Raw genomic sequence first — 13567 nt, 5'->3', positions numbered from 1 at the left:
ACGTAAGGTACGTATAAATTTCTACATTAAAATGAAACTAAAAGTTCATTTGAGCTGAATTCTTTCTGCTTAATTATAGGAATTCCTCATGATGGAGAACAAAAACAATCATTAGTCCAACTGGCTGCTATCAGGCCTACTTTTTATAAAATATTATCATAAGCATTCTTAAATACTTAGTATATATCTACCATCTAGAAACAATTTAAGAATATTAAATCAAGACAGCAATCTAGTACTGTGTCTGTTGCATGATCAAAGCATTCCAGTGCTACAGCACTGACTCAGACTGTGTTAGACACACAAATCAGAGGGCTGCTGACTGGATTTTCTGTATAACCACTCTACCTTATGTTCCTGATGTCTGTCTAGAAGGGCTTCTGCCCCAGCCACATCATTGGCAAGTTCATCAGCATTTATCAGAGCCTTCATCTCAGTCACCCAGCTGGTGAGGTCCCGGAAGTCTGCGAGAAAGCGCTGCAGCCTTGGGTAAGCAAAGCAAAAAATGATTAGGAATAATTAATTTGCAGAGTTTCTCTCCCTTTCCCCAAAGAAAGGGTTGCAAACATAAAAGCTGTTCTTTAGATACAAATAAAACAACACGAAAATCTGCTCAGAATATTAAATAACTAAATATGCTTTCAATCAAAAAAGAAGTCTTTTGAAGTTATGAAAATGTTGGGTTTTAAATCAATGTCTCATATATTTTGTATATAACTTATATTGTAAGCAAAATTAATATTGCTAACTACACACTGAGGACAACAGAAATCAAAATTATAGTTCTCAAGATAATTCACAGGGCTGCTTTTGTCATAACAGTGTGTGGGGGAGTGAACTGACAGAAAATTTCAACTGCACATGCCTCAGCCCTAAAACAAGCAAACAAATCCTCAAATTCCTTCCAGAATGCCTTTAGTTGTTGCCTTTGGCATATGCTTAACACTTATCAGCAAATGTGATCAGTTTCTGGTTCCCTTTTATATTTGCTGTTAATTGCTCTGAAGAGACTATGGCAGGGAAGGAAAAGAAAAAGATTATTTGTGTGGGTCTCCACTGCCAAAAATCTCACATTGTGGGAAGGAACAAAGGGCAGAAAAACAAAACCAGAAAGGATGTAAACTAACCACCATATTGGGATTAGTTTGTTTTTAGAATGGCTTCTCAACAGTAATCTAACAGGTTATGTTTCAGAGACCAGGTTAGCATAGACAAGACTGGATGAACAAATTCCACAGCAAAAAAAAAAAAACAAACTACCATAGAAACAGGGAATTAATTTGGTCTCAGACAATATATCAAACAATATAGCATACTTCAGTCTTCATAGAGACTCTTAAAGACTAGTGAAACTAGTGAACAGATTTGTAATAAAAGTATTAAAACAACTCTTTTTTCCAGCAAAACTGAAACATTTTCAAACAATGTACTTCCAATGCATGTCTCAACTTAGATGGAGAAAACAGCAAATGTCCTAAAACATCACTGTGTCTGTTTTGATAGTTGATCCACATTTAGAGAATAACAAAAAGCTGCAATAATTTTTCAATCACATAAATATTTCTTTTTTTCAATCACATAAATATTTCTTTTACAAGAAGTTAGCGCAAAATAGAATTCGGTGAACGAGACTGCTCTTAAAATACCAGAATCATCCCAAAATTTTGGAAATGGCACTCTTTTCTTCTCCTTCCAAGAGGCCTGTGTCAGATGTGCCCCAGGAGGGAAGCAGCCCTGTCCTGCTGCAGTGACACACCTGTAGGAGTCGTTGAGGCGAGCGTGCCTCTCTGCGGCCAGCGTGCGGATCTGCTCCCAGTTGGCGATGAGCTCCTCCCGTTTCACTTGGATTTGGGAAGCATTTATTGGGTGAGACTGCTGCAAACGGTCAGCTTCTGCACACAGGGCCTTCACCTAAACCCAGGCACAAACAGAGTGAGCTTCCAGTCTTTTCCAAGCTGGTTACCTCATTTAAATACATCTCACGGGTACCTTATCCTCCAGAGCTGCCAGGTCTCTTTCCAGGCCTTCGTGCTTGCGCAGTAATGCCTGCACGCTGGCTAAATCTCTGCCAAAATCATCTGAGGCCATCAACTGCCCTTTCTCCTTAATCCAGCTGATTGTTTCATCCACATCCCTTCAAAAACAAAGCACAAATTGAAAGCAGATTGTCTTGTATGGAAAAAGGAAGGAAGCAGGATGTGTTCCCATACGTGTGCCAGACATACCAGCATACAAACCCATATATATAAACACTGCAGCCAACTACAAACATCCTTTAGAAAACAAATAAATAGACTTTCTTTGCATCTCAAGAAACTTTGAAGCATATTAACAGGCCACTGTCCCCCAGAATCACAGGACCACAAAGCACTGTCAAGGAGTGGATCTATTTCCTACTCTGGACCCTTCCCAACTTAATTACAGCAAATCTCAAAATGCTGTAGACGGAGATGAGAACAGAAAGACATTGCTCAGAGCCTCCAGAACAACTGGGCTGACATCCAGCAAAAAAAGCACACCCCATTTAAGGTTCATCTAGGACAGAACTTGGGGAAAAAGTCCTCAGAGGAAAGGAGTGCAAAACTGCCAAGTTCTGAAAAGCTCCCTCTAAAGTAATTGTAGAACAACGAGGTCTTCATTCAGCAAGTCATGCAGAAGAGCAAAGCAAAAGGAGACAGTAGCTCCTCTCATACTACTGTGTGCAGCTGAATGCATCATTAAACACCCACACAAGGGTTACATCATTCAGCAGATCCAGCCAAGTTCATACCTGTTGAAACGCTGAACTTCAGCTGCCCCAAAGAGTTTTCCCTGCCTCTGAAGGGCAAGTCCCTTCAGACGCTGCCAGCTTGCATTTACTTCATCTTGTTTGGACTTTATCAGTTCCTCTTCAGGATGTGTTTCCTGGCAATCAAAGGACAAATCTATTTTCATATGTTCTTGGCTTTTACATCCATTGACAAAACACTGCTGGTCTTCAAGAGATCAATTTATAATTACTGTCCTTTCCAGATGATCACCCAATTCAATAGTTTCCCTGAAATTTCACTGTGCAAACATTCAATACTCGTGTAGTGTTTTCCCTATATACTGATTAGGCCATGGCAAGAGGGCTATAAACAGTATCTTCTTTTTCCCTGGAATGTCCTGCCTCCATCCTTAATCAGGCCCCAGATATCAATCCAGAAGAGATATTAAACCTCCCTGTCCAAGGGAAATAAATTTAACCCAAATATGACATTTTCTCTTACTAATCACAGCTCTCCACATTTTCAGGAGCACTCCTAGATGGGGCAGTTATTCAGGCTGTTCAGCAGAACCACCAGTGAATCAAATGGTGACCATTTTAGGTGAAGAAAGCCAAGCACCAAAGCTTTGCTCCAAAGCATGTGGAGCAAAGCTTAAAGATCTGCCCCAAACCAGGGGGGAAAGAGGGGAAGTTACAAATGCTTGCTGTGGTAACTGACTTGCCAAGAGAGATTTTCAACACCAATAAATGCTTACCTGGATAAGTTTGCCAGCAAACTGGTTCACTTCATTTACTCTTTCTTCATGAGCTGCAAGATCTGTCTGGAACTCTTCAAACTTCTTTTGCAAAACTTCAACATGCTCTAAGTCCTGTCCAAGTTCTTCTGATGTCACTATTGCTTCCTAGTACATTGAAAAAAAAAAAAAAAGTTAATTTCAGTATATCCTATGGGAAATCACTATTAAAACTAGGAAGCACACTGTCCTAATTTTCAATAGGTCAAAGACAATCACAGTGTTCAAGGTCAGACTTAAAACGATGAAGTTTATTATTATTATTAAACTCCATTCCCTGCCCCAACATCTACCCATTATTGCAGAAAATATGCCAGATCAGTAAGGTGATTATTTTTTCATCTTCCTTAGTCATAATAATTTTTCAAGTACAAATTCCTACCACACAGAGTGATTAGAATTTGTTCCTTTTTACACTGTTTGTGGGCATTTGCTGTAGGATTCTGATGCAAGATTTCTGCACAAGAAGTGCAGTGTTGTATTCAGTAACAGTTATACACGGTTTACAGTTTGAAACCACAATGATACAAAATAGCAAACCATCATTTAAGGAAACCAGTGTGATTATTTTGTGGCTTTTTTTTCTTTTGATAGTGTGGTTTGTGGTTTGCTTCCTTAAGAGTTCAAAGAATCAAGAGCCAACAGTCCTCCTGCAGTTCATGTCCTTACAATATCTAAAGATATTCCAATCATTTAGTAACTATCTACACACTGCTTGTTGCTTGGGCTAGCTCCTTTCTAAAACAAATAATTTAGAATATTTATTTTAAAATATTTGCTTTACATGTTGAAGATTTCCCTTAGAGGAAACTTGAATTTTATTTGTCTTCTCAAAGCAAAGGATGAATTGATTATGCTAAAAGTACTCTCCAACAAACAGGCTTCTTCTTAGACTAATAACTTTTATTGAGGCTGCAACAAAACAGCAGTACTTTGCACACACACTGCTGATGCAATGTGAATAGCTAAATAAAACATAGAGGTGCCTTTACAAGCTTTCTGAGACTACTTGACCTCCAGCAACTCTTTGCTGACAGAAATTTTTCACACAAACACATCAGATTTCCATCAAGGAAACAACAAAGGGAGGTAATTATACACCTTGTCATTGATCCAGTCCAAGACATCTTCACATTCCCGTAAATATTGCACCAACTTCTGTGCTTGCAATAATTTCACTCCCTTCTCTCTCATCTTTTCCATCAGTAATTCCCATAGTCGGTGCAACTCCTGCAGGCGAGTCTGAAACAAAAGGATGTTGTTATTAAAATTCCCTGTCAAAGAAGATGAGATTTATTCCCTTCCTGTCCTTAACAGTAGATTTATTTGTTGTTCTGAAGTTGTACATCCTAAATCTTACTTTAGACAAAGGGCGAGGGACAAACCTCATGATTTTATCTCTAGTGAATAGTTTTCAAATTATGTAAAGTGTTGTAACACAAAACTAGAAATTACAGAACTGAATATTTAGACAGGTGTGATTAATTAATGAAGCTATCAAATAGTTATCTTTAAGTAATTATGAGCTAAACATCGTGAGATAAAATTTGATTTAAATTCTATGCTAATATGAAGTCATGCCAAAAACTTACTGCTCTCCCCTTCAAATGTTCAGTCTTTTATATGAAAGTCAACTCCAAATAAGTGTGTAGCATCTTCCTTTGGGAATTTATTCTTATGTAAGACAACACAGAATCACAGAATCACAGAATCACAGAATTTTCAAGACTGGAAGAGACCTATAAGATCATCTAGTCCAGCCGATGTTCTAACTGTTCAACTAGATCATGGCAGCAAGTGCCACATCCAGTCTTTTTTTAAATTCTTCAAGGGATGATGCCTCCACCACCTCACTAGGTAAATGATTCCAGTTTCTGACCACTCTTTCTGTGAAGTATTTTCTTCTTACTTCTAACTTACATCTACCTTGACGCAACTTGAGACTGTGTCCTCTTGTTCTATCCGTTGTCGCCCGGAGAAAGAGGCCGACCCCCAGCTCACTACAGCCACCCTTCAGGAAGTTGTAGAGAGTGATGCACATTTGCTTTAAGTCAAACTTATGCAATTTCACTGTATTTTAACCACTTTTCCTAACCCTAATATATTTTGCTAACTTTGTGAAGTGACATGACATGGACATACTAGGAGCAATTACTAGTTTTATTACTGAGTTTCTCTGGCTGCAGTTGGCCTCTCAATACTATTTGGAGTAACTAGAAACTTTATAGACAACAAAAAGTAAAACCACACTCCCACACATGCACACAACTTGCAAAACAGGAAAGTAACTGCTCCACCCATTGACTATTACACTTTGCTCATCAAGACCTGAAACTTGAAAGTCATTCAAGAGAAGCTTTTGAACATCATGGGTGGATACCACTTGATCCACTCAGAAAGTTCAATTAAAGAGGTTTCAAGGGAGGAAAGAGCTCTGAGCACTGCCCAGAAGGATGGTGCAAACTGTCAGCTAAGGAAGGAAGGAGACATTGCAAAAACAAGTTGCACTGCAGAGCCACAAGCTTCACCTACTCGTATGTGGGACCCCACTTGGGTGGCCGTGACTATCGGGCGCTGGGCAGTCCGGTACGGCGTGAAGGACTGAACCAGTAAAGGCAAGTTAGAATGAAATGCTGAACTTATTAATTAAATTTGATAATCACTACAAAAACATCTCATCTTCAAACAGTTCTCCTCAGAACTGGATCCAAAAGAAGGTATGAGCTGGGTGCTCGTGAAAGAGAAAAACACCTCTGAGATTTACAAATACAAATTTTCTCATGATTTCACTAATCAAATACCTGTGGAATTTTAAAGAGAGGTTTTGAATATAGAGCTATCTGTGCAATCTGAACAAAGTGCTTAAGGAAAGGCCTGTAAGAGGGAGGGAAAAAAGCTTTAAAACTCACTCTTATGGTTTCAGATGCAAAATGGCCTTCATTGATCATCTGATTTCCAGTCTCATCCAGTTTAATGATGGCTCCTGAATTGGCCTGCACCTCAGCTTCAAAGGCTTGGTGCTTCTGCAGCTTCCCCTGAAAGGAAAACATCAAAGAATGCAACTGAGATTTGGTGCAAGGACTCTTTCACATTCCCCAGAAGAAAGATTTTAAGTGTATTTTATGCATATTCAGGACTGACAAACAAATACTAAAACTGCACAGTTGAAATCAGTTGTATCATGTGGTGGATCAACAGGTGGATTCAAACATCCCAGTTTCAGTTTGTTATTTCTTGTCTTTGCTCTTGCACATGACAGTGTTCAAACCCCTAAGAACCTGCTAGCTAGTTCTTCCACAGAGCTTACTTCCTACAAATATATATGGTTTTTTTGTGGAAACAATAAGTGATAATTCACATTTATTCACAGAGTTAAAGCATCCAACAAATTCTAGGACTAAGCAAAGTTGCTTTTACGCTACATTACACTGTGCAACTTTTTCTATGCTGATGTAGCATCTAATCCATAGTAGAACTATTACATCAGCAAAAAAGCCAGGCTTTTGAAGAGCACTTTGCAAGGTCATGGGTATTTGCATCCATCTTTCTACACTCTCAGATCAAGTTTCATTTCTGTGTTTGTTCTATCCCAGCTGACCTGTAACACCCTAAAATCAATAGTACAGGAAATAGAACGCGGCAGGAGGACTTGCCTGCAAATTGCTTGGGTCTTTGTAATTTTCATCAGATGCAATCTGCAGTTTTTCTTGGATCCATTTTTCAAGTTCATCTGCATCACGCTGGAAGAACTGGAACCGATAGGAATCCTCAAGCTTTTGGCGCCTCAGAGAAGAGAGTTCCTTGAACCTGTGGTAACGGTCCAAAACTTGCTGGCGCCTTTCTTGGATGTCTTCTGCTGTTTCCAGCACTTTTACACCACTTGGGTCCATTTTCTGAAAGCAAAAATAAAACCCCATTATGTTTGTCTTACAAAACACTGGTAGATCAGGAAGAGATACATGCAGAAAAAAAGTGGTTTTTAAGATCACAAGTGGTTTACTTACAGTCCTACTCTGTGTGTGCAGGTATGTGTATAAAACCTTACATATAAATAAAACCACACTTGTAGCAGAAAGTGGTAAAGGAAAATTTACAAAGACATTTAACACCTATTTGGACAAATATGGCTGCAGCCATATAGAGTCTGTGTCATCTCAAACTGTAGCATGCAAGTGTCCAACACAACAGCTAAAAATGTGGGTTTGTGCACAAATGTGTGTGGATACAGACATATTTCTTGTGCAACACAAAATACCTCTAAATAGTTTATTTAAAATATTCAATACTAAAGAATCTTTGAACAACAGTTAAGTGGCCCACAAGTATCTATATACACTTACATACATATATAGACCCACACTCTCCATCTGATGCATCTCTTCTTTATTCTCCCAATTTAAAACAGTTAGAAACCCATCCAGCCACTCTCTACATAACCTTTTAGAAGCCAGTGAGAGGCTTCACAGATGTGACCTTAGTCAAGTAAGTCATGGAGCATTTTGCTTAACCAACGACCTTGCTCTGACTGAAAAACCTTTCACATTGCTTTATGTACTAAAACTTAATATTGTTACCACAGGCAGCAAAGACCTGAATACTGATCTGTTTTTTCTCTTTTTTATTAAAATTGCAACAACCTTTAATTTTCAGTTTCTCAACTTTTCCAAAAGCAACTTGATTTTCAGTAAAAATCTGGGCACTAGAATAAGAACTCTAACACAAATTTTAGAAGTGGAACTATTATTATCATTGAAGTTTGAATACTTAACCACTTATTTAACAACTAACTGCATATCAAGAGGTTGCTGCAACAAACACTCTGTGCCTGAACAATTTTGCAATTAACGCCTTGGTGTACAAGTGATTACACCAGTCACTCACTTAATGCTTTTCTACCAATTCTGCACTCTCCAAATTACAGGTATTTCTCAATCCTATCAGACAGGGAAGAAACCCAGACTAGAATTGCAGACCAGAAGGCATGGACAATCAGTTAAAACACATCATTAAATATTAAATTGTTATTTAGTCATTAGTTAGCTGCATGCTTTAATTAGACATGTATCTCGCATAATTGTGTGGAAAACTCCACAGGTTGGAAAGTGATCTACAGGGCCACGTTTTCCAAGCACTTGTAGAAGGACAATGTGACAGAAAGGAACACATGGGGCTGAACCCACACATTCCTGAGCTACCCTTCCAAGGTCCCCACCCTGCAGAGGACAGCCGTGCCAGCAGCGCTCCTGGCTCCCATGAACTCGGCCCCAGCTGCACTGCGGCACTTGCAGGAAGGAAAGAAAATTCTGCTTTGGTTTTCCTTCCACTCATTACTGTCAAAAGAGGGCAAGGAAAAAAAAATCACCCCAGTGTGTGCAGACTGTGTTACATAAACGAAACCCAGGTTTTGCCTGGCAGTGCTACCAAAATCTCCACTTGATTAGTGTCTCTGAGTATTAAAAGCTCAAACCCCTGAACATAACTCGAGCTCAGGCACAGATATGGTTCCCTGAGAAAGCAGCTGTTTGTTCCAACACTCTTTCAAACAGCCTTTTTCCACCAGGAAAGGAAGTTATTGCTAAAAACTTCCTTTCCTGCTCTGTCATGCTGTGTTGGAATGCCAAAACCACTTATTTTAAACTGCTTTGTGTTCTGGAATAACACAGTGGCAGCTGGTCTAATGTACTGCATAGCTGGAGCCCCTCTGCTGATTCTGGGTTTGGGCAATGCTGGGAGAAAATTAAATCCTGGTCAGTCTCTGGAACACTGTACACTCCTTCACTGTACAATACAACTCAACTTGTATTTCAATATTAAAAAATAACCTCCACAAAGTGATTTGAAAACATTTTAAATTATTTAATTATTTACAATATTAATTTAGGGAAATATTTAAATTATAATTTCAAACATTGTTACAGTATTGAAAGTCAAATGGGAGACCTTCTGTAATTTACCCTGAGAGCTGGTTTTTCTCTCACCACACAAGCCAGGCAATCTGGCTCCTCTTTTTGCTGGAATTGGTTAAAAGAAAGGCTCCTTTTGTAACTACAGTGGAGCGAGTCAATTGTAAAAGAAGTGCTTTAGTGGAGCAATAATGGACTGTTCTTCCTGCAGCCCCAGCCGACGTCAGCAGTGTCTGTGCTGCCAGAGCCACCAGGGAGCTCAGAACTCCAGAGTCCTGGATGCTGCAGAACAATGCAGTGTCCCTGCCTCCCATGGTGTCACCTCAACTGCAGCACTCCCTGGAATACCAAACACCCCTCCCAAAACTTCTTGGTTCAACTACACCCTTTGAGGACACCTAGGAGACACCTCTGCACTTGCTGCACGAATCCCACCAAGTAAAAGTTGTGCTTTGTGTTTTTAAGGTGAGCAGCAGTGGGATGTGCCCGTGCCAGGCTGTCCCCAGATAACCGGAGTCACCCCCGGCCCCGCCCGGCACAGCCGGTGCAGGGAGATAAGGACAGGACGGGGCTCAGGGAACTTTCCAGGCCCCAGACAGCAGGTCTGGACTGTCCTGGTGACATTTCATTCCTCCTTTCATGCTATAAGACTAACATTAGGTCAGCTTATGTCTTAACTTGAAAAAAATCAGAAATGCTTCTTCACACTGCACCGTTTTGAGGACATTATTTAGAAAGGAAAAGAAACAGCCAACAAAAAGAAGTAGGAAAATTAAGGGAAAAAAACCTGAAACAACAAAACAAACTTATTACTCTCATTCTTCCAACTCTGCCTCTCCTAGTCAAATCAAATGGTCCATAATAGCACATAAAATATACAACTGCAGGTATTTACAGACACCGCAGTGCAACAACGATGATGTCAGCAACACCATTCACGTTTGGAACAGCGGCATCGGGCTGGCTTCAACAGGAATTACAGCGGTGCCACAGCAGAGCTGTCAGCACTTCCCTTACCAAAACATGTTTTCAGGGATTTAAAAGCACCAATGTGAAATACATTCAGTGCTAGGCAGAAGGTTTTAGTGTATTTTTAAAAGCAATTACACAAAGCTTCGAAAAAAATTAACTCCTTTGCCTGAAAAACAATCAGATATCAGTACATAAAGATCTTCAGAAGTAGTAAAATAATTTTCTCTTAAGGCAAGTGCTCATGTGTTACACATGTTCATCATACATGACCTCAGCAGTAGCCTGTAACAGGAATATTTTCCCTACCAAGACATTCCTGCTTCCCAAGTATGCACACATGAACAGCTCAATGCATTTTTTTAATGTTCATCAACATCACACATCGTCAATCTTGTCTAAGGAAGATTTAACTGATATCAGCTACTCCCTCCTGGGAAACGGGAACGGATTGCTGATCTTTCTTCTTTAAGTAAAAAAAAAAAATAACCTTCAAAAGGACAGAGGAAAAAATAACACACATTTTCCCCAGCTTTCATTTTGCCGATTCACAGCTCCCTAAAACACCAGGGAAGAAACAAACCACCATGACTGCCTGGCTCAGGGAAGTCCATGAGCACTTGCACTGCTGGAAAATCAAAGAGAATCCTTCTGCCAACATGCACAGCTCCTGCAAAGGGAGCCTGAGCATGGTGTGTTACAGAGAAGGAGCTAAAGGATGCCATATCCTATCCTAGAGATTGGGACACGACTGGGACAAAATTAATGCCCGGCCTTTTGGTTTGTTGAATTTAACTTTTACAAAATAAAGACATTTTAAGGTTAGACAATGTGCAGCAGAACACTGTGTCCAAATATGCTATTAAGGAAGGTCACTGACAGCCCCAAACCTCCACAAATTCCAAGCCAGAAAAATCAGACAAGCACTGCAATACCAAAAAAAACCCCAAAAACAAGATATGCTAAAGTTGTTGTTTGATGCTGTAGAACTAACCATAGTGCAGGTAAAATTCAAACCAGCCCCAAAATTTAGGCAGGTATTGCAGGGACACAGAAAACGTCACATTAGAAGGAAAAAAAAAGTAAATTGTTTAAACCAAAGTGGTTGCAAAGCTAGTGATTTAGGCTGACAAGAGGGTTTGAGCACAGCCTCAACTATGCACTTCTGAAATATGAAGACAGATAAAGACCTGCTCATTTTTAGGCATTTAATCACAAAATCTCAATTCCGCTATTTAAACAACTGCGTTGAATTTCTCATCTGAATTTGGTGTCTTCACACAGAAGGGGGCTCTTTTGGATTTGCTTTTGCTTTAACATCACAGACCTTTAATAAAACTGTCCAGGGCTGGCAAGGACTGCACTCTGCTGAGACTCCTGAGAAAGCAAATTACCTTGACTGCATTGCAGAAATGCAGAGTTTACAGGTAATGCAAGATTATATAATTAACCCCAGCACTTCTCATCCCCATTTGTTATCTTTTCATTATCCTTCTAATTGCAGTATAAACATTTACATCACAACCATTTCCAAATAAAATCTAGTTGCTTGTGTTCCCCAGCTGGAGTCTGATCCATACATCCTATTTATTTTATCACCACTGAAACAGAAGCATCACTGTGTAGAAACAGTTACAGCACAACAACTCAAGGATTATAAATTTGTGCAAGTGGATGAATAGGAACCAAACCAACTTTGAATGCACAATGTAAATCTCTTCACAGTTGATTTGCAGAAGCTATAAAGAAAAAGATTCCGCTCAAGTACATTTTAAAATAAAAACCTCTTGAAAAATTAATCAGTATCAAAACCTGATTATATTGAACTATAACTCCTATAAAATGTTCACACGTCATGCATCACAGACAGAAATTAGGCAACTCAGTGTTAAAGGAAAGGCAGATCAGACTCACACTAAGTGCAAATAAAGCACCTGCTGTACAGAATAAATTCAAACCAGTGGCTTTTGTTACAAACAGGTCACTGCAATAAAGGCAGGCAAGTGTGGCAAGGACACTTCATGCATTATGGAAAAATACCTGGACTTTGACTTTACGAAACGATGACAACATGATGGAAGAATGTAGAGTCTAAAAGGGAGGGGGAAATCAAGATAACGTTCAACTAACGACCAGCATAAGGATATGGCTGAAATCTTTCTGTCACAGTACCTGTTAATCACTTTCCTTTTGCTTCCTTGTCACATAAAACAATTTGGTGTTAGCGTTACCCAAGCTATTGAAAATGACAAGACCCCCTCATGCAAAAAGAAGGTTACAATATCAACAGGAAAACTAAGTTAATTCAGTATATACTAACGTTTCCAGTTAGTTCAAAACAAACCAAAAAACTACCATAACCAGAAGGTCAAAACAGAAAGTAAAGCAAGTTATCTGGACTTGGCAAATGATGGTTCTGGGTACAGTATAGTCAAGTGTCACGGCTTAATTTGAAGACACAAATTCAATCAGAAGGTTTGGAATGCAAATCTCTACAAAAATGTTGACTTTCAATCGCCACAACAAAAAACAGACAAGTAGCAGTTGCGACAGAAGGTATTTTTTGAGATGTAGCTGTTAAGGGTGCCCAACCCACTGAATTTTTAGCTGAAAATTTCCTTTCCCAGCCCCATGGACATGCTGCAATCCCTCCATGGAGAACTGCAGCAGTGTGTGTGTGCCCTTGTGCCTGCTGGAGCTGGGAGGTCTCTGTGGCGTTTGACACACCTGGGTCAGCTGCAGCAGAGCCGGGACCTTCCCCTCTGCTGGATCCAGCACAGATCCAACCCCTCTGCTGGATCCAGCACAGATCCAACACCTCTGCTGGATCCAGGGCAGCCCAGCACATTCCCGTCTGCTGGATCCAGGGCAGATCCAACCCCTCTGCTGGATCCAGCACAGATCCAACCCCTCTGCTGGATCCAGGGCAGCCCAGCACATTCCCCTCTGCTGGATCCAGGGCTGCCCAGCACATTCCCCTCTGCTGGATCCAGGGCAGCCCAGCACATTTCCCTCTGCTGGATCCAGGGCAGCCCAGCACATTCCCCTCTGCTGGATCCAGGGCAGCCCAGCACATTCCCCTCTGCTGGATCCAGGGCAGCCCAGCACATTCCCCTCTGCTGGATCCAGGGCAGCCCAGCACATTCCCCTCT

General features: G+C 40.3%; 1 protein-coding gene across 4 annotated transcripts in view; it reads right to left on the bottom strand.

Moving 5' to 3' along the window:
- The window catches only part of SPTAN1 (spectrin alpha, non-erythrocytic 1), a 46391-nt gene that overhangs the window by 30557 nt on the left and 2267 nt on the right, over window positions 1-13567 (bottom strand). For all 4 annotated transcript variants that reach the window (XM_058038173.1, XM_058038174.1, XM_058038175.1 and 1 more), the window contains exons 2-9: window positions 7197-7436; window positions 6453-6578; window positions 4645-4785; window positions 3505-3651; window positions 2771-2904; window positions 1990-2134; window positions 1757-1911; window positions 349-484 (exon numbers count right to left, since the gene is read on the bottom strand). In XM_058038173.1, the coding sequence (XP_057894156.1) occupies window positions 349-484; window positions 1757-1911; window positions 1990-2134; window positions 2771-2904; window positions 3505-3651; window positions 4645-4785; window positions 6453-6578; window positions 7197-7433 (1221 nt within the window). In that variant the 5' untranslated portion in view covers window positions 7434-7436. The remainder of the gene's footprint in view (window positions 1-348; window positions 485-1756; window positions 1912-1989; window positions 2135-2770; window positions 2905-3504; window positions 3652-4644; window positions 4786-6452; window positions 6579-7196; window positions 7437-13567) is intronic.

Source organism: Melospiza georgiana, chromosome 20 (assembly GCF_028018845.1).
Source record: "Melospiza georgiana isolate bMelGeo1 chromosome 20, bMelGeo1.pri, whole genome shotgun sequence".
Lineage (NCBI taxonomy): Eukaryota > Metazoa > Chordata > Aves > Passeriformes > Passerellidae > Melospiza > Melospiza georgiana.
The sequence above is the reverse complement of the archived record's forward strand: the minus strand, read 5'-3'. Positions and strand labels throughout refer to the sequence as shown.